This window comes from Oncorhynchus mykiss, chromosome 18 (genome assembly GCF_013265735.2).
Source record: "Oncorhynchus mykiss isolate Arlee chromosome 18, USDA_OmykA_1.1, whole genome shotgun sequence".
Lineage (NCBI taxonomy): Eukaryota > Metazoa > Chordata > Actinopteri > Salmoniformes > Salmonidae > Oncorhynchus > Oncorhynchus mykiss.
This window is the reverse complement of record NC_048582.1, coordinates 24,176,304-24,201,981: the sequence shown is the minus strand read 5'-3', so window position 1 is coordinate 24,201,981 and position 25,678 is coordinate 24,176,304. Positions and strand designations below refer to the sequence as shown.

At 45.8% G+C, this 25,678-nt stretch overlaps 2 protein-coding genes across 8 annotated transcripts; both read right to left on the bottom strand.

Annotated features, from left to right (window-relative positions):
- Positions 1 to 367: 367 nt before the first annotated feature.
- Positions 368 to 2,408, bottom strand: LOC110497103 (claudin-34-like). Its single transcript, XM_021573101.2, has 2 exons — positions 2,227 to 2,408; positions 368 to 1,565 (listed from the first exon to the last, which is right to left on the bottom strand). Exon 2 carries the CDS (start codon positions 1,262 to 1,264, stop codon positions 485 to 487), a length of 780 nt encoding a protein of 259 aa, XP_021428776.2. The 5' UTR covers positions 1,265 to 1,565; positions 2,227 to 2,408; the 3' UTR covers positions 368 to 484.
- A 143-nt stretch (positions 2,409 to 2,551) lies between these two features.
- On the bottom strand, positions 2,552 to 25,671 carry shroom2b (shroom family member 2b). 7 transcript variants are annotated; one of them, XM_036952351.1, is made up of 12 exons: positions 17,367 to 17,520; positions 13,727 to 13,818; positions 13,323 to 13,433; positions 12,920 to 12,937; positions 12,693 to 12,827; positions 9,758 to 12,377; positions 9,454 to 9,539; positions 8,223 to 8,948; positions 6,873 to 7,463; positions 5,855 to 6,035; positions 4,585 to 4,857; positions 2,552 to 4,300 (listed from the first exon to the last, which is right to left on the bottom strand). In XM_036952351.1, exons 3-12 carry the CDS (start codon positions 13,427 to 13,429, stop codon positions 4,028 to 4,030), a joined length of 5,010 nt encoding a protein of 1,669 aa, XP_036808246.1. In that variant the 5' UTR covers positions 13,430 to 13,433; positions 13,727 to 13,818; positions 17,367 to 17,520; the 3' UTR covers positions 2,552 to 4,027. The 7 variants fall into 7 exon arrangements, with proteins under 7 accessions (XP_036808246.1, XP_021427064.2, XP_036808247.1 ...); XM_021571389.2 differs by lacking the exon at positions 17,367 to 17,520 and adding an exon at positions 15,173 to 15,650; XM_036952352.1 differs by lacking the exons at positions 12,920 to 12,937; positions 17,367 to 17,520 and adding an exon at positions 15,173 to 15,648.
- Between the last annotated feature and the right edge of the window lie 7 nt (positions 25,672 to 25,678).

The window sequence follows — 25,678 nt, the reverse complement described above, 5'->3', positions numbered from 1 at the left end:
GCTGGAGGGACGGGCTGGAGAAACTTCAGCATTCTCAAATCCATAGACAGAAGTATGGATACGAGGACTGACCATCCAGGGTAACAAAATTATAGTTTTAAACGCATTGACGCTATACAGTGTTTGTTTACAGTTAGTTAAACAAGCGGAGTTAAACAAGCTTATATTTGGGGTTCTGATGGGTATAACAGTCGAACTCATGGCGCATTTCTAAGTTATATTCTTCAAGAATCATAATGGGTGTACACTGAGTATACAAAACACTAAGAACCCCTGCTCTTTCCATATAACAGACTAGGTGAATCAAAGGTGAAAGCTATGATACCTTGTTGATGTCACTTGTTCGGAGGTCGTGGGGGGGGGGGGGGGGGGGGATTCTCATACGAAACACATAGTTGCATCAAACGGCTATTCCTTTATGTCACATCAAATACAACATTGAATATGGTCAAATCATATGTCTGATTTCAGAAACAAACTACAATCACAAGTGCTCATCAGAGCGGAAGGCAGGATTGTCCATGGCCTGAGAGTTAATCAGACTGTCTCCTGGGTCTGTGGGACACGGTAGGGATAATGTCCCAACACTTGACCCATCAAAGTGTCTCGCCTTTGGACGAGGCGGCTCCACTCTGGGTCCTACCTTGACAGGGAACCTGTAGAAGATGAAGATAACTCCACTGACGATCATCATGAACGACCCTACGATCCCGACCCCGATCCCTGCCCCAGCGTTCTGGGTCACAGGTGCAGGGGGCATGTGGAAGTTCGACGGGAACGCGATCGTTTGATTGGTCACCACCGAGTTCAGGTTCCACAGGAGAGGTATGAGAAAACACACAGCGGACAACAAGCACAGAGTACCAGCCACTGCGAACGCACAGCGGATAGGCGTCTGCTTCTCCAGGCCAAAATAGACGTTCCTGAGGGCGTAGACAGCGGCAGCGTTCCCACAGAACCCCACGACCAACCCTACTAGAGTGAGCACCTGGGCCGTGGCGACCTCCAGGGGCGTGAAGGCGTCCGACAGCGCCATATTCTGACAATACATGACCCTGAATCCCGAGGTCACGAGGGTATGGCTATAGAAACACACCCTCCAGATTCCGACCCAGGCCTCTCCTGAGGTGATGAAGGTCAAGTCGGCCACCTGCCAGACCCTCCACTGGATGAGGCCAAGGGTCACCGCGGTAAGGACCCAACCCACGGCGCTCAACCACAGGCTGACGAACTGAGGGTGAGCCGTGTGAACCAGGTATGCCATATCACAACACACAGAGAGCTTCACCTTAAACGGACAGCCAAGATAATCCACCGACAGTTCTCTTAGTCTGCCTACAGACAAACAACATCTTCCGATCAGATGAACTGAAGCCCCGTCATCTCAGACAGAGCTCATCTCAGAGAGCTGCCATACTGCGATCGATCTTCTTATTGTTCCTGTTTATCACCCTCAGGCTCCAGTCTCGCACCTCATATTAAGGAAGAGGCTTGGATACGTGGTCGTTTTCCCCCAGATCCGGTCCTGCTGTCTCTAGGTTGGAAGACAAAGCAACTGCTGCCCTCTGAGAGGAAAAATAAACATGCATGTGGTGAGAGCAGGCAACTAACACCACACCTGTGAATGTGAGGAGCCTCGACACAATACATATTTGAGGAGGAAAGACAAAACAGAGAGCTGAATGACTGAATGGCTATGGCAACTGGTGCCATGACAAAGTCTACAAACAGGGAAATTATAATGGGGCTTTATGTCCCCATTTTAACTACCTCAAAAGGCCGTGGTATGGTTTATCGCATGCCACAACGCAATCAACATGTGTAAGAGTATGACGAAGGTGGGAGAATAAAAAAAAGTTAACTTAAAAATGTCATAGCTGAGGTTGTTGTTAAACTGAACAGATTAGTTCAAAGACACATGCAGTAACCAAGAATAGCATGTGAACACGTTGATTGGATATAAGCCAGTGGGTTAAAGCATATAGCATACTTCTAGAAAGCCTTGACAAATGTCATTAAAACAACACAATCCCCATGGCGACATCGAGCACCTAATTATCACTATGGAAATCTTTCAATTTAGTTTGCCTTGTCTGAAAATTGCCTTTATATATCAACTGTATGATGTAAAAGACTGACAGAGCACGCTAGATCGATAATCAAATACACAGGATGTGGTGATAAAAATCAAAATACAAACTTATATCGGACAAAACAACACATTACCTCTTAGTTCTGACAGGTTAGTAGTGGTGAGAGCTACAGATCAGCAGTCAGTGTGCCGGACCGGCCATCAATCGTCCTGTGTTCGTACCGATGTAAACAAGACCGACGCTTCCTCATCTTGTACTACATATAAAGTCACAGTCATAACATCTCTGTGAATGATTGACTCCTCTATTGCTATTCACCAGAAAGAGGAAAGGGAAGGCGGGGCTAATTAACCGATCCTACAATCAGGCCACACTTAAAACCCTGCCATTTCTTAGCTTAGTCATTGTCGTTACGGCCACTGGCCAGTTGGGTAATAAGGTCACAAATACCAAGACCGTCAAGAGTCATAATGTTTATTGTCTTCAAATTGATGTGAGAGTACAATGCATGTATGTATGTATGGTTATACAAAGCATGGACATACAAATCCTTTAGTGTTCACAGTGGCAGACGCCCAGGCACAACGTCAGGTTGAGATGGGTCCCTAAACAGGGGAATTCTGGGACGATAAAGTGCTAATTCAATATTTGATTTTAAGATCCCTTTGTTGGTCAAATCGCACCTTCTGCTTTTAACCCAACTCTTCCAAAAGAAAGAAACTGCCATTCAAAATACACATACATGTTTTGGAGAGGGGCCGGGGTCTGACACACTGGGCACCTGTTGTTGTGTGTGTGTGTGTGTGGGGGGGGGGGGGGGTGAAGTGCCTTGCTCAAGGGCACAATGGCATGCAATGGCATCTAGGATTTGATACCAGGAACCCTCCGGTTGCCAGCTCACTTCCTGACAGATTTTTTCTTGCCGGACCCGGGGCTCGAATGGGCAATCCTCCGGTTCCCGGCTCGCCTCTGTACCTGCTGCTCACAACGGATTTCAAATGTTTAAATTACCTTTTTATACTTTTGGATTAAATAAAAAAAGACCCAGCACATGAGTATAAAATAAACATTGTCAAGAAATACCATACTAATGAATGGGTAGTGGGGGCTAAGAACAACATTGGTTGAAAACATACACATCTGTGTTGTAGCTATTAGTGGTGTGTGTAGTATGATATGTACTGTTGGGCAAATATGAAAATAACTTTAGAATTCTGACCCAAACCAGCACTGTCCCATTGAGGAAAAACCCTGTTAATGATCTAAATATAAAACCTATACTTCACAATGAGAATATGTATCATTTGTATAGTAATTAACTAGAACGTAGGTTTATGGGTGAGTTTACCTGAAATGTCAAGTCACCTGTAAATATTTAAAAGGCTACAATAAATTACTAAAAAAAAAAAACATGTTCCATCACGCATTATATTAAACGGAGACGCTCCGCCTCGTCTTGAGAATCATTTGAGAGCATAGCCCTCACCATGAGGCCTCACCAACATCCCTGAACCAAACACATTTAGCAAAGCAAGTTTCATCGATCTTAATGAATTTCTTCGAAGGAGCTACTTTAAATCCAGAAACAGGGTGTTTCTTCAGCACAGAAAAACAGCTCCTGTCTGTACTGTGGACCTGAAATGTAACAGGCTTCAAGAAGTCAGTCAACTACAACAGAAAGCACACGGAAAATCCATCATATCCAAATCCAACAGCGCCTCTCTGAGGCTCTCTAGTGGCCAGTCTGTGTCAGTACACCACATCACCTCTGTGTGGCCATTGTCAGAAGGAAAAGTCTAAACGAGATCCTTGGAACGTCCCAACTCTGATGTCACCCTATTGAAGTTGAAAGGTAAAGGTTAGGTGAGGGTTAAGGTCAGGGTAAGGGTTGGGGTTAGGGACGTCCCAAGCATCTCGGATTGCACTAAGCATCGTCAGAACAGCAGCCTTTGCTCCAACAATAAACTATCCAGCAGACATTTCAGCTGCTCCTCTCCCAGTTTTATCTTGTCTTCCAGCTTGCGCTGCTCGATGATGAGGGCTGACTTCATCTTGACAAAGTGCTGGTAGTCTGCCAGGCTCTCGTGGCTGAGGTGAGCAGCCATGATGCTGTAAACCAGGCGCTCCCGCCGGTCAAGGTTCTCCTTGAGCTCTTTGGCGTCTTCGTGTTGTCTGATCAACAACTTCCTCTTCTCTGACAGGGTACGCTGAGAGAGAGAGGGCAAACAGAGGGTGCAGATCAGTAAGAGGGATACTAACAAATGCAGGGAAGCAGTTGTGATGGAAGCAGTCGAAAACCTTCCTGATTCATTTACAGTACACACATCAATTAATGTTGAACATGAATATTGTAAGTTGGTAAATGCAAACATCCCTTTAGTCTGGTGTGTAATACCACTATAGCTCTGAGCTAATGAGGACGAGTGTTAACCATCTAATCCTGCCTCACAAGCAGCGCGGGGAGTGACTTAACTTCCACCCTAGCCCCTACCTTCTCTTCTGGTGTAGTGTCTTCCTCCAGACTGTTGAGAGCGTTCTCCACCCTGGCCAGTCGGCCAGACAGGGACAGCAGCAAACTGACCACCTTGTCCAGATCTCCCACGAACATCCTGAACTTGTCCAGCTCGTTGGGCTTGCAGACCTTCTGCACCACGGCCTCCACCTCGTCCCCCAGAGAGTTGTTGTCGTGGACATCCTCTTGAAGGCTCTCCCTGGCCTCGCGTAGCACCTGCAGCTTCTTACCCAGGCTGTCAATCAGCTCTTGCTGTGGGGAGAAAGACAGGGACAGACAAGGGGATGACATTGGAGAGAGCCATTTCACAAACTGAATCGTACTTGAGGAACTATTCCTTAATCCCGGAGAGCTGCAGAACGGCAGGTTTTTGTCTTGGCTCAGCAGTGAACCACATGCAGCTAATCAAAGTGTTGAAGATCAGTGGAATCGGGTATGACGACGCTGAACTTGGGGAGAAGCTGCAGTCCTGTGACTCTCCGGGAGCTGGATTGATGATCAGTGATAGATATGGCATGAAACAGTCAGTAATAATAAATAATAACAATGTTTCATTGTTACATACACCAGATGGGTGCAGTGAAATGTGTTGTTTTAGAGTAGGGCTCTTCAACCTTGTTCCTGGAGAGACACCATCCTGTAAGTTCCTACTCCAACCCTAATCTAGCGAACCCGATTCCATAATTAGCTTGTTGATGAGCTGAATCAGGTTAGTTACAACGGGGGTTGGCGCAAAAACCTACAGGAGGGTAGCTCTCCAGGAACAGGGTTGGAGCAAAAACCTACAGGAGGGTAGCTCTCCAGGAACAGGGTTGGAGCAAAAACCTACAGGAGGGTAGCTCTCCAGGAACAGGGTTGGAGCAAAAACCTACAGGAGGGTAGCTCTCCAGGAACAGGGTTGGAGCAAAAACCTACAGGAGGGTAGCTCTCCAGGAACAGGGTTGGAGCAAAAACCTACAGGAGGCTAGTTCTCCAGGAACAGGGTTGGAGCAAAAACCTACAGGAGGCTAGCTCTCCAGGAATAGGGTTGGAGCAAAAACCTACAGGAGGCTAGCTCTCCAGGAACAGGGTTGGAGCAAAAACCTACAGGAGGCTAGCTCGCCAGGAACAAGGTTGGAGCAAAAACCTACAGGAGGCTAGTTCTCCAGGAACAGGGTTGGAGCAAAAACCTACAGGAGGCTAGTTCTCCAGGAACAGGGTTGGAGAAAGTGGTTTTAAAGGGTCAGTATACTACGCTGTGTCTCTGTACCTTCTTGCTGGCCAGGTTGATGTCCAGTTCGTCCTCCGAGTCTTGCTCCAGCTCCTCCAGCTCGTCCTCCTGCATGTCCTTCATCTTGTTGAGCAGCTCAGCCTTGGGGGCAGATGTGCTGTAGTAAGAGGAGCTGGTCACCAGGGACCCTGTGGCAGCAGACATGCCCTCCTCCTCTCTCCTGGAAGGGAAAGCAGAGGGTTCTTTAACCAATAAGGCCCAAGGATGTGTGTATATGGCCAATATAAGGGCTGTTCTTAAGCACAGCACGAAGCGGAGTGCCTGGATACAGCCGTTAGCCGTGGTATATTGGCCATATACTCCAGAGATGCCTTATTGCTATTATAAACCGGTTACCAACATAAATATAAGTTGTTTTGCGTCATTATTATCTGATACGCACACACATCTGGAATGCTGTTTTAGCCAGTCAGCATCCAGGACCCAAACTACCTGGTTTTTAATTCTGGTTATTAGTACTGTATATTCCCTATGTAGTGCAATACTATTGAGAAGAAAGCAGGCAATAGGATGTCACGTGAAATGCAGGAGGTGATCGCTCAGTATCGATGGGCCAGAGCAACTCCTACACTTCTAAGATCGCAGAGAGGCCGGTTCAAATTGCAGGTAAAATGGAAGGTTTATGCCCCTCCATTGTATTCAGTTGTAGTCTGTGATTCAATATATTGCCAACAGGGGGCATCCATGTTAAGACAGCCACAGTCTATGGGTTGATCAGTGTTTATAATTGGACTAATGTGTTTTTGTCATGAATACATTTCCCTCTACTCATCCTCTCAATGGGAAGAAACATTAACACCCCATAATGTGCTTTTTTAACTCATCTGAACAAATACCTCTGAAGTGGGAGAGGAAGTCAGTCTAATAAAAACGTAAACAACACAAAAAACGATGTGTGATTATCTAGATTATGTTATGACTACCAGTAAATGCCCAGTTCATTTGTTCATAAATGTTATAATTCTGGACAGGCAGATCCCATTCCCAGTCAGCTCACCGGTCATCCATTCCCCTGGGCGGCAATCCCTGTTTGGGGGAGACTTTCCTCCTCTGGTGCCCCCCATCCAAGATCTGCTCCCCCTGGGGGAAGATCCCCTCCATCAGATCCATGGTGGTCTTCATCTTACTCTGGTCCAAGATGTCCACCAGGGACTTATCCTTGTCCATGATGTCTCTGGCCAGCTCCTCTCTCTTCACATCCTCGTCTGAGTTACTCTTCTGAGGCTGCTGGGGACCCATGGTGGAGGTACCGGAGGGGCCGTTTGTCTGAGACTGCCCAGGGGACAGGGCCTCTTCTGGGGCTACAGTGAGGGTTGGGTCCCTGGGGGGACTCTGGGGCCCATGGCGTGTGTAGGGGGTGTAGGCACGGAACAGGGAGTAGGGCTGCGGCTCAGGGGAGGGCAGGCTGGTCGGTAGGGGCGGGGGAAGGTCGGGCCCCTCGGAAACTCCAGGGGCCCTATTTTTCTCGCTGTGCAGCAGGTACTGGCGGCTCTCCCTCTCTGTGGTGCTCTCAGCATGGACGATTTTAACAGGGACCTTCTTCCCTACACTGCTCATCTCCATCACAGCGTTGGTCCTGTTCTCTGGCCTGTATAGAGAAAACAGTAGCTAGTCATAACTTACAGTTAACCAATGTATTGTGAGAAAAATGTGTGGAATGTTGTCACATAAAAATGACACAAATAATGTTATGAACACATTCTTTAACCTTTAGTCTACTTTACAGCTCAGTTTACTGAAACTGAAATAGGATTTTATGTCAGGAGTGAGTCACATTAACCACATCTACCATATACAAGCTTACAGTCCATGTTACTGTCTGACAGTGGACAGGTTGAGTCAATGATAATTAGAGGGATGGAACGGCGCCGTCGACTGAAAGGTCATGCAGTCAGTCAATCATATGACCAAATAAAATTACAGCCTTCTGTCTCCAGGCTTAATGTTAATGTACTGGCTACTGTGGCAAAAATACTACATGAGCCCCAATGCTGAGCAGCTGAAACCAAATCATTGGGAAATGGATCATAGGAAAACTAAACCATTGCATTCTGGTCTGTGGCACATCACACCATGTAATTCCAAACAATCTTCCATGGCCTCCTCTATCAATGTGCTGCTACTACGATAAAGAAACAAGACTTCAAATCGAGCTGCCTCACGCTACAGAATCAGGAAATAGGCTCCTGCAACTAGGGGCCGTGCTGGCTCGGACAAGGCTTACTGTAAGTAAAGCAACACAACACAGGACAACAATCCCCAGTTAGTTACGTAAGGCTGTACAGTAGTTTGAGGGGGAGCTGAGGAGACGGGCATAAGAACGCCAGTTAAGCTGCTTAGCGCTTACCTGCTCTGGGCTTCATCCTGCATAGACACAGAGACAGGGGGCTGGTCCGTCAACCTCTGTGGAGCAAAATGAGGAGAGGGAGAACTAGTCCCACCTGAGGAGGGAACCGTCAGACTGGCAGGCTGGTAGGAGAAAAAAGGAGAGTGGGAAGAGGGGGAGGGTGGCGGCTCTAGTGTTGAATCAGCTGCTCCCTCCTCCGTGCGCAGTCCAGCGGTTCTCCGAGGGGAGGGAGAGGGGAGCTGGGTGGAGCCCAAGGAGCAGGCTTGGTTTGGTGCAGGATCCAGCTCTGTGCCATGGGAGGAGCAGCTGCTGCTGGATGATGGTTCAGCCTGATGGGTGCAAGGGCCAGGCAGGAATTCCTGGGGAGACAGTCCGTAGGAGGAGGATGTGGTTGAGGAGGTTTCCAGGCCTAGGAGAGGACAATGTGGCATGATGATGAGGCCTGTATTCTGGGGCTTGGGAGCGGGCGTTGGAGGTGGTAGTGGTTGCTCAGACACAGAGCTGTGGGTGTGATTGGAGGGGTACGGGGGGAGAGCGGGGAGGTTGTGGGCGGGGTTCGCAGAGTCACGTTTGTATCTGTGTTCGGAGGGGAGAGGGAGGGGGGCGGGGGTGGCCACGTCTCTGCTGCTGTGTGGCTCTGTGTCGGTCAGTCTTGGAATAGACGGTTGTGGAGGCTGTGGGAAGTGGTGGAGCTGGGCTGGCTGCCCTCTGCTCTCGCTCTGCCCTCTGCCAAACAGAAGAGGAAACTATAAGACATCGACATACTCACACTAAGTACATATTCAACTGAAATGAGGAGCAGAGTCCTTTCTGAATTGATTTATTCATTTTTATTTTCACAAATCCAGCACATACTGTGGAAAAAAATATTTACATTTTTTTTTTGAATTAAAAACGAATCTCTGTAATAACACCCAGGATGCAGCGAGTGTGTTTATAACCGGAGACCTGAGTTGACTGTGATAACCAATCCTGTTTCAGGCTAACACTTTTAGCTGTAGCTTGACCTCCCAAACCCTAATAACTACACCTGGGCTGAACTGGCATGCTCCCCACCTGCCCTAATTCAAACTGCTATTGGTATTAAACTGTAGTACACACTCATGTACATGCGGGTGTGCGTTACTGCACCGCCAACAGGTAACTATCACCTTGAAATGTGTTCCAACAACAGGTGGATAGGTTATAACCGATCTGAGCACAGAAACTGTGAATAATGTGGAATGCTCACCTGGCGGTGTAACTGCCTCCTTGCTGGTCCCGTCTGTGATCCAGATACGGGTTTTCAACAGTCTCTCTCCATGGCATAGGGATCTTCTGAAAGAAAATGAAGAACACACTGAATTGCCTTAATATAGCTGGCACAATATAACCTTCTTTTAAAACAGCACTCTGGCCAGCTGGTTTAATGTTTAGACAACATGGACTTTGATATCTATAAAACAAACTCATGCATGTCTGTGCTAATGTCAAAGGAAGTCACGCAGATCCCTTCACTACCGCTACACTAAGAACCATTTGATGGAAACGCTCACCTGTGTGTGGAAGTCTTGTGAGGGAGACGATCTGGACCTCTCATGGACACAGACAGGTGTCTCCTCTGTACCCTGGTCCAGGATGTTGTCAGCAGAGTGGTACCTCCCCTGGGGCTTTGTGTCTGAAGCCTTCCTCTGCATGTTCCAGGTGACCTGGTACTCAGCGAAGGTCCCCAGCCTCTGCTGCTCCAGTAGGGCCTGTCTGCCTGCGGGGCTGAGGGGGTCTGGGTGGTGGTCACTGGAAGTCTCATTGGCAAGGCCTGGCCTCCAGCCCTCCTCAGTTTCGCCTGAGTGGGCTCTCCCTCTGGCCTTGCCCTCTCCGCGCTCCAAAGTGCCAGAGGTGGTGCTGGAGCTCTGCTGGCCTGACTTGTGGATGGTTGAGATGGGTCTGCAGAAGGAAGGTTTAGCAGCCATTTCAAAGAACTTCCGCCGGTCTATAAATGACCGTGCTGTTCCAACAGGATGTTCTCCCTCACCCTCCACTCCGAGCTTGTTGATCTTGTCTGGCTCGGAGAACGAGTGGACCCTCTTGTTCAGAGGGAAACGCTTGCGGCTGCCAATGCGGGAGACTATGTGTGAGTTGGGTTTGGTTAACGGAGCCTCCGACCCTGACCCGGGAGGTTCTAGGTCTCTCCTCCTAAAGGACGTGGCCTGGAGGACCCTCGCCTGCGCCTCTTTGAGGTGGTCCTTGTAGGACGTGGAAAAGGAGCCATCAGAGGAGGTGGAGGAGGTGGACTTCCACCCCCCCGGGTCTGTCTCCTCTTCCTCTGGCTCCTCCGTCTCGCTGGGGCAGGTCAGGGTGGCAGCACTCCGGCTTTTCTGCAGCTGGGCCCTCTTTAGCTGGATCTCGTTGCGGAGGGTGGTGGCGTATCGGTCGCTGCGTCTCGCCAGTTTGCCCGTTGCCGTGTTGTCCGTTAAAGCCTCCTGTAGGGCGTGGTTGGCTTCTCCCCCGCCGTTGGATGGTGGTGGTTGTGCCGTAGCAGGGTGATTGTTCTCCACCAGGCTCTTACTCTCCTGGGCTAGAGAATGAAGCATTGGGCTCCTAATCTCCTGGGCTAGGCTTCTACTCTCCTGAGCCAGACTGTGGAGCATGGGTGTCTTTTGAGAAGAGATCTTATGGTTCTCCTGAGAGACCCAAGGGTCTTCTCTCAGTGGTGCCACCTTGTGGTCCTTGGGCGGACTGGGAGAGTAAGAACTTCTAAGCTGGGCCTCTGTAGGTCTCTGGCCCTCACTCTTCCTCTCATTCTCCTCAGTGGTAGGTTTAGCAGATGAGGATAGGGAATTAGAGGCGGTGTGGCCGTAAAGCAGAACATTGGCCGGTTGGAAATTTCCGTTCCGCTCCTTGCTGTTGGTGTAAGCAGGCTGAGGATTAGGAGGATACTTGACCTTGTTGGTCTTGTGGGAGGAACTTGTGGAGCCCCTGTCGTTGGAGCCCTTAGCTAGCTCCATGTCAGATCTCCAGACCTCTGATTTGCTCTGTCTAACATGAGTCTCTGGCTGGGCTGGCTGCTTGGTTGTGATGCAGTAGTACCGGATGTGTCCTCCGCAGTCATAGTTCTGGTCGATGGTCGAGGTGGACAGGGACGTGGTGGAGGACCTCACGTGGTTCCTGCTGTTAGTGCAGTTGGTAGGGAGCTCCTGGAGGCTGTGGTAGTAGCTACCGACGCTCTGCGGCTTCGGTGGATGTGGGGCGGATCTGGTCTGCAGGTAGAAAGTGCTTTCGTCGCTATACTGCCGCTGGTGGTTGGGCAGGCAAGTGAAGGGAGACTGACTCTGTCTCACGTCCTGGCTAGACACAGAGGACAGTTTGTTTGGGTTGCTGAGCTGGTTGTGGTTGTAGTCAGGTGCTCCTGCTGCTATGTTTGGGTGGAAGAAGTCTTTCTTGCACGGTGGAGGGTTGTAACTGCACCTAGGGTCTACACCGTTCTCATCGTGAGAGATATGGTTGCCCCGGCCTCTGTAGCTGCTGTTCTCTGGGGCCTCTGCCAACCTGTCCTGGGCCTTCATCTGCCCGTGTGGTGGAGCTCCAGGCCCCTCTGTGTAGGCAGGGTACACCTTGGTGACAGCAAAGCTGTCACTGCGCAGGGGAGGAGGAGGAGGAGAGGGGGGCGCTGCTACCCTCCTCCTCTCTGGGACATGCCACACAGGGCCTATGTGCGATCTGCCAGAGCCTGAACTGGAGTAGCGGGAGCCAGGCTGCTCCTCTGGGACTGTCCTGGGGCTCTCCGAGCCTCCGTCCCCTTGGGGCCGCTGGAGGTACCGGCTGTGGCGCTGCTCACCCGGCCTTCCATCCCCACTGGTCTGAGTCTGGACCCCCTTATGGAACATGCTGCTCTCAGTTGCAGCAGTGTCAGTGTTGGCGAGGGCCAGAGCAGGCTCCGGGGGAGGGCTGGTGGAGGAGAGGCAACTGAAGGCCGATTCTCTCTTCCCACCAGACCCTCCACCCCCAGAGAGAGGCTCAGCGCTGCGGTGGTACCTGCTGGGGGAGAGGCATCCTGGTTGGAAGGGGTGTGAGGGGCGCTCTACTCTCTCCATATTCCCCACGGAGCTGAACTGGCTGGATAACTGGCGTAGATTCGAGTCGTGGTCCCCGCAGCTGGAAAGGTCTTTTGTGGATGCACTAGAAATAAAACAAGACATTGTGTTGATAATCTGGTTAGCAGTAGCTAAATTAGATTTATATTAGGTATTATTAGCCATTTATTCTGTGTTTTGTTCTTTGATAACTGACCTACTTTTACATTTTTGTATATAATGACCGGAGATGAGAACCCCATGAGAATAATGGCTGCCCCTACCTCTGACGAGATGGAGTAACCATAAACTCTCTGAATGTCACTCAGACAAATTCTCTATGAACTGTGATGACCCTAACGGGCAGTGTCTGAGTAACAATGACACTAGGAGGAGGTCATAGATTCTTCCAGCAGCTCACCTGACTTCATGTTTGACCTGCCACACAGGTGGGGGTGCAGGTGGAGGCTCGTTGTGACTCTCTGTGGGTTCGGGGTGGTCTTCTGTAAACTTGGAGGAGTGCCATGAATGGGGACGGGAGACTGGTTCATTCCTCCTACAGAGAGAAGGTTAAGGAAAGCATGTTATTGAAATGCAATTAAAAACAGAAGGTAACAGACAAACAATTCTTTCTCATTTCAGTCTCACCCCTTGAAGCGGTTCTTCCTGAAATGCATGTCGGAGAGAGGTAACAAAAATATGGCATCAGGAGAAAAAAAAAAAAGAAACTACTACTACAAAAAAAAAAAAATCTGATGTTGAAAAGTTGTTGTTTTACGTTCATTGTGTAGAAGATATGAACCAAAACAATGAAATATAGACCTGGACAGATGAGATACAATGTGAAGCTTTCACCGAACAAACCTGACACATAGACAAGCACCACAGACAACTACAGTACTCTACGCCACCTAATGTAGGAAGCTGGGATGCAATGGGTGACATCAACAACAGAATGGGATTGGGTTCAAACATTGAAGGTCACAAGGGACCACTGAAGGATTGGTTTGGGTTTGCCAGTGTACTGGAGGAGGTTGCTATTCCACAATACCTCATAGAACTTCGTAATATCTTGGTGAGAAAGTTCCTGGCCACATGTTTGTCAGTTTCTGATTCTGATGGCATGGTGGTCTGTGAGGCAATATCCACCATTTTCATTTTCCTGGGCATGCAGCAGAGGAGGAACAACATACAATATTGTCAAAATCCTAAAACAAATCCCTAGTCAATATCATTTAACATTTTAGTAATTTAGCAGAGGCTCTTATCTAGAGCGACTTACAATAGTGAGCACACTTTTTTTTTTCCATACTGGTTTTCCAACTGAGCTACAAAGTACTGAAGATCCTCAGTATAATGTCAGTGACTGACCAATGAGAACTGTGCATCCCCTTCTGGCCAATAAGAGACTTATGCTTTATATTCATTGAATGGTATGTAACATGGGTGACAGACCTTAATAATTAGTAGTTCATTTGGTCAACTCTTAAGACGTTTGATGAATCAGTCCTCAAAACGCGAGAAGAAACCACCATTGCAGTAGAAATCTGTGAGAAATATCTGTTATTTAGAAGAACAACACTGAGACAGAATAGAAATGACCTTTAACATGGTCTGTCTAGTGGTCAACCCACTGCCATATGGCTGTACGGCGACAGACAGAGAGAGATCCCTTGAGTGTAAACAGCATGGTGTAGGCGGGGGCTTAGCCTTTGAATCAATTAGAAAGATGAGATCAGTGGTTTCACACTATGTGCAAGCTGGCGTCTGTTCAACACAAACCTGGGTTCAAATACCATTTGAAATATTTCAAATACATTTAGTTTTTGCTTTAGCCTGCCTGGAGTGCCAGATGGGTGGCATTTGCACTTTTACAACTATTATATTGGTTCCATTGCATCAGGAAAGTTCAGTCAAGCACAGATAAAGAATGTGAAATGATATCAAATAGTATTTCAACCCATGTATGGTCCAACAGGGCATTTTCAGTTTTAATTCACCCTGTGACCCACACCCAGTTGGAACGACCAGAATGGACTAGACAAGAGCAACATATTGTGGACTACAGATACTGTATAAGCGTAAGGCCCACCCACTCAAATCCTTAACCTCTCTGATCTACGATACAAGACTCCTACATTCCATCATGGGGGCCAAAGGAATGTGAAGATGTATTTTGCTTTGCAGTCAGCCCCAAAGGAGCACAGTCTAAAGTGGGACATCAACGTTGGCAATCTTCCAAAAGCTCACACACTTGGTTCATGGAGTCAAGCTAATTTATGGGAGGGAGGCAGAGGGCAACCTGAGAAGCTCTCCTCAATAAGAAGCATAAAGAAAGAGAGCGTCAAAGACGGACCACGTAGGCACGCACGCACACCGACACGCACTCACTACCTCCTTCCCTCCAGTCAGTCAGTGGTCCTGAGAGTGGTACGCTGCCCTAACAGAACCCTAACAGAGCTCACAATAGAAATGCAAATAGTATTCTAGTCAGGAGTCCTTATTGTCAGGGTTACAGCTGAACTGCCACAGCTACTCAGAGGGGAGGAGGAGGAGACGTTGGGGCTAGTTTTTGAAAATCCTCCTCCGGTTTCAGTGAAAATGACATTCAAAAACCAACAGTAGCGAAACTGACCCAATTGGGTGTGAATATCTAGGCTATGCGGGCAGCAAGTGTGAAACGCGTAACCTAGACTGTAGGCTTAGATAAAAAACAGAATAAATCTAGAAGAAAGCTTCAAAAATACACATGGAGGGAATTAGCATTTCAAACTGAAAGAAGAGATTTATTGAAACTAAATTTTAAGTCGCTCGGCGTGGAGTTGACAGAGCATTAGGTAGGGAGACGGATGAAAGAGAGGGAAGTCCAATGAGCTTAAGAAGAAATCAAAGAAAACTTACCAAAGAATTATCAATCACGCTGTGGCATTTCAGATGCACTCTTTTGTTGTCAAGTTCTCTTTCAGCAAATAACAGTGCCTCAGAGAGCACTGATAAAGCAGGCTGAAAATGACTGCTCCTCTCCTCAGAGCCTTTCTACGCAGTGCATTCCTTTGAGACACTTCAATGATTGACAAGGCACTTCTACAGACCCTGGTCAGATTTTACAGCTTCTTTGGCAAAGGAGCTATCTGTGCAAAGGAATCCTCCACATCCATAACTTCTGCTGCATCAGTCCAATCACAGAGATCTCAAACAGAGACAGAGAGCTCTTCTGCCATACTCTTTACACACACAAATTGACTGACACTCCATCTTGGTGTGGCTCCAACAAGTGTGTTTGCTCCCAGTGTTGTATATAATAGGAGATTTCCTAGGGGATTGTGGGGATTTACCTCGGGAGGGGAGGGGTCTGGGTTATTGTCATGCCCAGTGTCCTTGCTTTAGATCAGTCTATAGGGCTCTCTCATTGGCTCACAGCCCATTAACAACTCGCATGGAGTTTAAAAAGTAAGATTGCTCGCATCGTCAGTCAGCACACACACACACTCGATAGTCACACAGTGAATCCTGGCACGTTGCAGTTAGCTTGGACATTAATTGCAGTTAGCTTGGACATAAAGATTTGTTTTAAACAGCTCCCATTCCAGAGGAATCTGTCAAGCTGATTTGATGACAGCATTACAAAACAGGCAATTGGCAACCAACCAATGCACAACACACAGTTGGAGTTGGGAAGTATGCCGTATCGTAGCAACGAGACCGAGATCTCCACTTAATTAACGGAGTCATAGGTCAGCTGACAATGGAGAGAAGAATACAGAAAAACAACTAATAGTACGCTCTCTCGTTAGTGAACACCGTAATGACCTTGACGGCAGAAAGACAAGGCCAAGATAACTAACTACTTGACTTCACTATCTGAATGATATCAGTCATGGTGGAAAACACAGCAACTCGATACAGAGGGAAAAGAAAAAGGCACCCGTAGAGATTATTTAGTCCTGCAGTCGAAGAACAAGCGTCATTGACAGATATTCCACCATTACATTCCAGAATGGCGAGGGGGTTGGCGGTTGATGTATGTAAACCAAACACTGCAAGTCCCTAGACACAATCAATCCCAGTTTAAAATAACAGTAAACATTTCTAAGAGAAGAGCTATTTTTCGACTGGCTCAGATAACCAGCGAAAAACCAGTGACTCTAATAAGGACGTAGAACTGTTGAATCACCACCTCGCTGGACAGAAGAACCAACCCAAACAGAATCAGGCAGTGTGCCCTGCTATGGCTCGGCCCGCTGAGCCCCACTGCCTGGTTTTTTAAATGGGGGCTGAATGAAACAAGCAACACAATAGAAAGTGCAAGCGTAATCACAGCTGGGCTTATCAGCTGGTTACAGAGAGGAGACCTCAGCATCAGGCTCCACACCCACGTTACATGCCGTTCTGTTCCTACAGGGTTCAGATACCAGTCTGTAAAATAAGTGGGTATAGTATGTGGCAGAGGAACGACGGTCAGTCCTCTTTACCCTCATTCTACAAAGACATCTGGAACAATAAACTGATGGCCTAATAAGTCCTAACACAGATCTGATAAAGTCACCCCAAAAATGTAAAGCGTCTGTCTCAGAGCAAATGCTTACTCTAGAGTAGAACAGTTTGTCTTTGTGTGGGAGTGGAGGTAGAGGGGAGAGTAGAGAGGCCCTCACTGTCATGTTAATGGTTCAGTGTTAATCCAGGGCTTTGCCTGAGGATGGGCGACTCCCTGCCTGACAGAGTAAACACTATAGGATCTTCTTCTCCCTCCTCACATGTTTAAGTTGACTATACAATGCCTCCTAAAGGACCATTTAACCACATAGCCCAATTCAATTAAAAGTTGGAGGAAAAGTTGGAAAGATGTGCTTGTTTTATTTTGGCTGTCAGCAACCCGGTTTTCAAATCTTATCATGGATGGAGGACAAAGCTAGTGTGTGACATAGCTATAATAAAGCAATATAGACAATTGTCATTGTGCAAAAATGACGATTTTTGAAAAACTAAGACTCCTAAAAGATGAGCTTTACAGCAGATAGTTTGTGTCCTCCTTGTCCTGTGAGTCTTACTTCTAGATAACTCTTACCATTAAAGTGAATAACAGAGAAAAGCATACCTGAAATGATGTCTTCAGTGACGTCCTATTCCTACCCTCTCAATCCAGGCATATCAAGGGAGATAAAACAGCAACCACCCCCAGAGCCTGGCTGTCCTCATTTGACTACACTGCCTTCCCAAAGCAGAGATGATGAAAACAATGAGCTCTAGTGAGACAACCTATCCCAACTAGCAATGTCAACTCACCTAGGCAACATGGAACGTTCCACTTTCCACACCAAGCGGGGGGAGGCTAAATCTACAACACATTAAAAGAGTTAATACAGTAAAAGACCATCTATCCAGATACTCCACAAACTATGGAGTCTACACCAGAAATAAAGCATATAATTTTACACTGGTTCATATAGGATTTGCATAAGATTTTACCTGGTACAATCAGTCAATTCCCACCTTTTCAAAAATATTTTTTTTAACAGTGTTTACTACTTTGCCCTCTCTCTAAGCGGAGTGAGTTCATGCCTGTGGCTTTACAGGTTGTAATAGGATTCAGGCATTAAGACGCTGGAGCCAGTCAGCAGGGACCTTGTACGATGTCATGAGGCATGAGTTTACACTAAACTACTAACATATTTCATTGGATTCACGTTCAATTATTTTTTTTTAATCCGTTTTATGCAAGTACGTGCCTCAAGAGTGGCCTATAACACACTTGAACAGAGAAGAAACACGTTTATAAGAACACAAAAACCCCAAAGAGAAATTCAACTACATATAAAAACCATTCTGATTTTCATAGAGCACTTTGAGTTACATGAATTCACTAGGCTTATAGTACATATAAAACTTGTTAAAAATCATATAAATATATATATATATTACATATAAAAAAGCAACTTCATCCACTAGATGGCATGTTGTTGTGCCTCTTCTACTTATCCCATGTTTTCTGCAGTTGTTTGTTCTGGTTAGCAGCAGGGAGTGTGGAAGACCAGAGTCCGGAAATATTAAATGACATTAACAGCAGAATACAACACAGAGGTGTGAACGTCTGATTGAGGATAATCAATACTGGATGCCTAAATCAAATCAGGGTTGATCCATCATTGGCCCCCCATTCAATTCACTGTGTGTGAGAGAGAGTTAAAGTCTAAAATCCACAGGGGGGTTCACAAAGAATTCACCTAAGAATACTCTGCATGCCTTTTAGACCAGCATACGGTCATTAGCTAGTTACTGGTGGTGCCAAAACGCAACGGGTTGGCAGTTTGGCCATGGTCTATTCACACACAATTCCTTTCACACACACAGGGGCCCTGCCGGTTGAGTGGTGACGGTCCCCTACCACCACCACCAGCTGTCTCTGGGTCTATCTACGTCAGGGACAGCCAACGACACAGCCACAGCCAGGCAGCTAGACCAACCAGCCAGGACCCTGGAATTCAGACAAAGCCCCTGGGAGAGAGCGCTGGTTGGTCCTGGCTCCCCAAACAATGACCCTAACTGGCCCTCTTTGTGTGATTGACAGGGTGCACTCACATGGAAAATGGTTCCCCTTTTGTTCCGTGGTCCCTTCTCTAATGGTGTGATGGGCTAGCTAGTGTATCACACGTCTGTGGCCGACTGATAAACTAGAGGACAGTCTCAAATGGCGCTATAGCGCTTGAGATGTGCGCAAGTAACATAATTATTGTGCTTAAATTGATGTTTACCTTCAATTGCCAAGTCATCTCAGAAAACCTTGTCATTTGGCATTGAAAGGGTAACATTCCTGAGTAATGAATGAGTCATAATGAGGAAGTGTTTGACCTGTAGTGGGGCAGTCGGCGCTGAAAGTTTAAGGGTCTGTCAATGGGATTTAAAAGTGTAAGAAGCATAAGGGAAACAGAGCCGATGGGTGTCTCTGGACAGAGTGATGTCTGATGATGACAGAGAGCCGAGGTAAAGTGGGCTAAAGGTCCTCCATGTTTCGAAACTTGGCATATCTCGCTCTTGCCCCTACCCTCACCCCCTACTCCCCAGATACTCCTCTGTGCCATTTAAGAGTTATTATCTAACCTGAAATAACAGCTGTGACACACAGAGAGAAGTCTGGACAATGGGTCCATTGTCTTCCTCAGCCAATGAGCAGAGAGGCCCAGTCAGTCTCTACAGGACATGCAGCCCCCCTGCCTAAGTCATGACATGGGCAGTATATTTCTGCTGTATACAACCTAGTTGGATTCCAAATGGCACCCTATTCCATATACAGTGCACTACTTTTGACCAGAGCCCTATAGGCCCTCGTGAAAAGTATTGCACTATAGAATAGGCTGCCATTTGGGACACAAACCCAGACAGCCAGCCAGAGGAGCATGAGAAAAACCACAACACTGGGGCCGTAAGTCTGGCTTTTCTAGTGTAAATATACACTCCAAGGAACTAGATATTAGTGTTGCACTGTATACCAAAAGTTCTGTACTTTTTCGACATTAGAGCATGAAAAACGGTTTGGTACTAGAATTTTTTATTTTCTGTACCTTTGTCAAATGTGTCTCACGAATCAAGTCTGTCTATCCGCGCTGCCAAAACGAACGAGTGTGCTCGCATACTCCCTTAAGTACTGTTTGTCCATTTTGAGACGGCGTAGCCAGTAATACATTCAATTAATCTAACTCAAGAAATCTGTCTTTAATTTGATGTTTTTCCCCCCCAAAAGAGCTTAGTCGCGCAATTTTACCTCTAACTAAGTATTTTTCTGTGAAAAAATGGGCATGAAAACGAGTCATCTCTCATTGAATAACAACAAAGACTATTGAAGAATCCCTACAGTTGACCAAACGCCGACGAAGGGGCGTAGACTCAGCTCTGAACTTCGGCTTGCCTCCAGAAAAAAATGCGGTGTGCCTGAACAGCCTAAACAATGACTTGCTGAAGTCCAAAATGACACAAAATGTCGTCATAATATAAGCACGAACTCTACCGAATGTTTCCGCCTTTATAGCGCGAGCACACCGTGTCTGCTCCACAACCTGCACTGTGAGTCCTGGGCTGTTAACTTCTATGCAGCATGAGTGGGGAGCTAACACACTTGAATAATGTGACACTGAATGTAAAAATGTTGAAACTGTTCACAAAACAATCTCCATACAGGCTACAACACTTTACTATGCAGGAAGATACCAGTAGCTTCCAGCTTTGTAGGCTAACTTCCCTTTCTAGCTTACAGCTGAAGCTAACGTCAATTCACTACTCTCTGGTACTTTGTTTGAGAAACCATAATGAAAAATATGCTGATTTCAAAGCAGATTGCCACCAAAACTGAACTCTATCGCTTAAATCAATATCTATTCCAAAAACGATCTATTCTGCCTCCGTTTATTGACTGTGTGAGAGAATAGGGCTCTGACGGCCACCCCACCAGTGTAGCCAACACATTTTCAGGGTAAATTGCTAGAGGCAGGTTGATTTTTTGCTAAATGACGTTGCGATGTCGTTGCGTGATAACGTCAAATTGCGCCATTACGTAGAATACACAACAACGTTACTCAAATTGGCTGGCCATCTCGGCGAAAAATATGATTTGACATTTGTTCAGATACAGATTCCCACTCTTTTCTGTACTTCTGGCTGTACACTTTTGATTGAGACATGTTGATTGATGTTGCAAGTTCTGTTCAAGATCAAACATTCGTGACCAACTACATTCATTGGGTTTTGCTCGTAGAATCCGTGCTGCTGCAGTCAGGCAACAATGATTTGCAATTTACTGAAATTGCTGTTGCCTGTGCACGAGCTGAACGCCTGCTGCTGACGTCACTCACAATGCACTTTTGCAGCCAGGCACGTGTGTTGTGACTGAGTGTGTGACAGAGAAAATCGTTTTTGTGTCATTTAGAAGGGAAAATGCGTGCATTTTAGCGTTTGAGTCACTTTTCAAAAGTTGCTAAAAGTTCAAAATACAATTTTAAAAGTAGCTAAATTTGTTGCTAGTTGCTGTTTGACAAAAACGTTGCCAGGATAGTCTGAAAAGTTGCTAAATCTAGCAACAAAATTGCTAAATTGGCATCCCTGCACCCCACTCTTGCTAATGAATTTGCTAATGAATGACGTCATTACTGGTTAAAGAGACTTTCCCTATAGGGCAGTCTTCAATGTTCTCTACACTGGCTTTCTCTCACTGTTGTGTGAAGGGGTTATTTTGCTCACATAATATAAGCCATGTACTGCATCCAGTCCCTGTTGGGTAGATATCTGTAAAAATAAAAATAAATACTTCACACTGCTTTACTAAGCATAGTAGATATCACGGATGAAAGAGTTTTTTTTTTTTACAAAGACAGAAGTTCGCACCTAGTCCTAGTGTAACCATAACAAGCTGTGGCCTTGCCCTTTGTGGTTAAGTAATGATCGGTTAGCATTCCACTCTTCCAGTTCAAACTAAGATATACTGTACTTTATGACCAAGCAATATTCTTTAAATGACACGTGTCTAGTATAATGACAGTACTGTATATGCATGTCAGTGGTTAGAGTTGCACCAATATATAGTCCCTGTGACCATACACATTATCTTCACACATACAGTACCAGTCAAAAGTTGATTTTTAGTGAGTCCCACTAAGTCCAAATTATTTGTTTTTCAACAGGACAATGACCAAAAAACCACACCTCCAGGCTGTGTAAGAGCTATTTGACCAAGAAGGATGGTGATGGAGTGCTGTATCAGATGACCTGGCCTCCACAATCACCCAACCTCAACCCAATTGAGATGGTTTGGGATGAGTTGGACCGCAGAGTGAAGGAAAAGCAGCCAACAAGGAACTCCTTGAAGACTTTTGGAAAAGCATTCCTCATCAACCTGGTTGAGAGTGTGCCAAGCTGTCATCAAGGCAAAGCTTGGCTACTTTGAAGAATCTCAAATATAAAATATATTTAGATTTGTTTAACACTTTTTTGGTTACTACATTATTCCATGTGTGTTATGTCATAGTGTTGATGTCTTCACTATTACTCTACAATGTAGAAAATAGCAAAAATAAAGGAAAACCCTGGAATGAGTAGGTGTGTCTAAATGTTTGACTGGTACTGTACATAAAATATTGTTAACAAACCCCAACAAAGGTCAATGTGTGACTGCATCTTGTCCGCAACACCAATTACAACTGCTTTATGTATCATCCCAGCAGGTCAAAGTGTGTTGAAATGATACACCCCCAGCTGGTTCTGAAATGCCCTTTCTGAATGCACCGACTACAGTACACAGGACTCCTCGTTTCCAAGATAGTGTCTTTGTGGGTTAAGGTTAGCTTGTTTGACACTTTGCAGACACATGAGTCCAGAGTGAAAGTAATTTGTACAAAAAACACTTCCTGATATGCCCAACTCTTGTGTGCTGAATTTGGTATTGGTGTGTCAGTTTAAGATAAAACAATATATTAATTCATATCCGTAAGTGGGATGTATATACTGTTTTAAACACAGGGCACTTCTCAGCACAATGGGAGAGATGGTACCCAGCAATCACTCTATGATAGTGCCCATTGAGACATCTTGTATTGTACTCTTATTCAACGTCTGTCATATTCAATTAAATAGAAATCTATTGTGCCTAGGTGTAACGGCAATTTAGTTGCAGCTCATAGCCCACCTTCTGACGACCAGGGCGAGGGTCTTGTGGGAGCTCTTGACCAGACAGACGGCCTCCTGTCTGGATCCACTGATGGGAACTGTGTTGATGTTGACGATCTCATCTCCCACCTGCAGGCTGACTGTCGCCGCCTTGCTGCCCTCCTCCACCTGAATCACACACCAGGAATGTTTAATTAAAGGTGTTTATAAGTAGTTTATTCATCCTTAATAAAACAGTTATAACATACTGGGGCAAATTTTGAGATTTTGTGACTGGTAACATTTCTGAAGTGAAGAGTATAAGAAAACAATTGCACACAGATAGTGTTGGCAGGGGAAAAGGGGCACAGTCCAGGGATGCTGTCTGATAGTGACGTGGATAAAATAACATGTTAGACTTAATTTCTCATTAGTGAAGTATATTTTAATAACAGTTCACTTTCCATAGTTCATCGGTTTAGAAGAATATCACATTCCATCCACAGACTGTTGACAGGACCTTCTCTTCAACCCTGCCATGCTGGCATTGAGTCAACTTCATTAAAAATGGTCCCATCATATCCACCCTTCCAAATCCCCTCTATCCAGCCCCGTCTCAACGTTCAGAGGGGGACTAGTCTACTACTGACAAGCAAATGGAGCAAGTTACAAAGTACTGTGAGATGTATGATTTTGTAAATTCTATAAATCTAAAATGAACAAGATGGATTGTTATTTTCTGTAGCTTCTGAATGTGACGAACAGCTGGAGAACACAAGCAATATGGAGTAAACCCAATCCCTGTAAGAGATGGTGGCCAGTGACCATGGATCTGTGCTCAGTCCATTGTGTCCAGCCTGCACTGGAACAATTATACTGTGGCAACCTGAGAGCTCTGATAAAAAATTTAACCATAAGCAACTTGAGAACGGTTGGAGCAGACTTGTTGCACATTCCATCACTTATTCTCTACACATACAGGAGTACAGGAGAGGGGAGGAGAATGGAAACTGATAAACTGTTTCCTCATTCTGTTGGAGAGCAGCACTGACTGAGCCAATCCTGGTCTGCCAAACACACCTTATCTTCACTTCTGCATTCCCCACTGGTTCCTGGCACTGCTGTGATGAGTATGGAAGACAGCCGCAGCCCCCCCACCCAAACACACATAGAACAAAACTAGTGGTGGCTAGAGGAGATGTGCTCAAGACATTGAGCAGGGCAGAAGTTTAAAGGTGAAAATGTGCAACATACCAAAGGCATAAAAGGTGTGGGGACAGCCCCAACTATCTATGGACTGAGAAAACATGTCAGTGTTTGATGAAACACACACAGTTAACCAAACAGGAAACTTCAGCGATGTTCCAGTGTTTAATCTCCACACAGCCTTATTTTCATATCAGGGGAAACAGGAAAGGTAAAACCCATCTGTGACAGTGGAGAAATACATATATTTATATTGTTTTTATTTGCATGATTGATCTATGGTACTTGTTATTGTTGTTAATTTGCACATTGCTGTTAATTTGCACGTTGTTAACTAGTGTGGCTAAAGTTAAGTCAATACGGTTCTCTGTATTTGTCTTCATCCTAATCATCATCATCATAGATAGATAGATAAGATAGATAGATATACCTTGGTTATGAGCAGTGGTTCTCGGTGCTCCAGGCCCCCTCTCAGAGTGAACCCCCAAGGGGCCCCACCAAACAGCATGACATCCACAAATCTATATTCAACATCATCCTTATTCCTGTCCCCGACAGCCGTGAATATGTCCGCGCCTAGGAAGGCTTTGACTTCTCTGGCTGACATCCTTAACTCGCTTCTGTAGTCGACGACGTCCATGGTGTTGAAGAGGGATGGGAATTCTGACAATCAGAAGTTCCCGACCAGCCCCCGTTTTATTTCACAAGAGAAAGATCAACTAACTTAGTCACTATAATTTGCTGTCATATGTGAACACCTGCCATACTCGACAATCCGTTTAGCTGATGAATAACAACAACGCTCAGCTTGTACAGTTGTTGTTTATCCTGGTTAAGACAGCGAATCGATATAAACTGTCCTCTTTCTTTCCTTATGTTTTCCATCACAGACATATTTTCCCAGTCACTCATAGTAACCAACGGTGACGAAAAAACATAGACCTACCCTCCTCTCCAATTGTGCCTATTCAACAGGCATAATTTGATGCCTCACGCATCGTTTTCAACCAGCTGGCTTCTCTTTAAGCAAACAACAACCCAAAGTTTTGACACGTCTGAAAAAAACATGGTTAATGTTTTAGAAATAATAAAAAAATATTAAATCAAATAATTTAGGCAAGCCTACTTGAGGAGAACAAGAAAAGAAGACGGAGTTCGGTGAAAACCCAGTGTTGAAGGTCCGCACGGGACAGGCACCTGCGACGAGACACCTGCGCAGACAGAAATAGTAATGGCGTATTTTTGTATGCACTATAATCCGCCATGGTTCGTTCTATAAAAGCCTATGGAGAAAATGAATGGTGTTTTTGGATTAACTCCGAAAATAAAGTATGGTAAATACGGGCTTCGAACATGTTATTCTATGAGATCATCTTCCTCAGCTAATGTCACTTTGAGAGTTTTGACGAATTTATGTCATAAAAATAAAAAAAACTAAGGCTTCATAATTCGCTAAAGTAATGTTAACTGACTGATACTATATCATAGAACAAAACGTATAAACTCTCCTAAACTTGTGTTTAACCTCAGACCTTATTTTTGGCGTTTGTCCCAAAACGGTATTATTTCGCCATT

Bases quoted from the DNA above. Each gene is read 5' to 3' on its own strand.
- LOC110497103 (XM_021573101.2), bottom strand. From the start codon at position 1,264: ATGGCATACCTGGTTCACACGGCTCACCCTCAGTTCGTCAGCCTGTGG.
- shroom2b (XM_021571384.2), bottom strand. From the start codon at position 24,743: ATGGACGTCGTCGACTACAGAAGCGAGTTAAGGATGTCAGCCAGAGAA. The intron at 12,828-22,937 runs GTGGGCTATGAG...TTCTCTCTGTAG, and splicing joins CTCGCCCTGGTCGTCAGAAG to GAGGAATGAACCAGTCTCCC. The intron at 8,949-9,453 runs GTGAGCATTCCA...TCTGTTTGGCAG, and splicing joins GGAGGCAGTTACACCGCCAG to AGGGCAGAGCGAGAGCAGAG.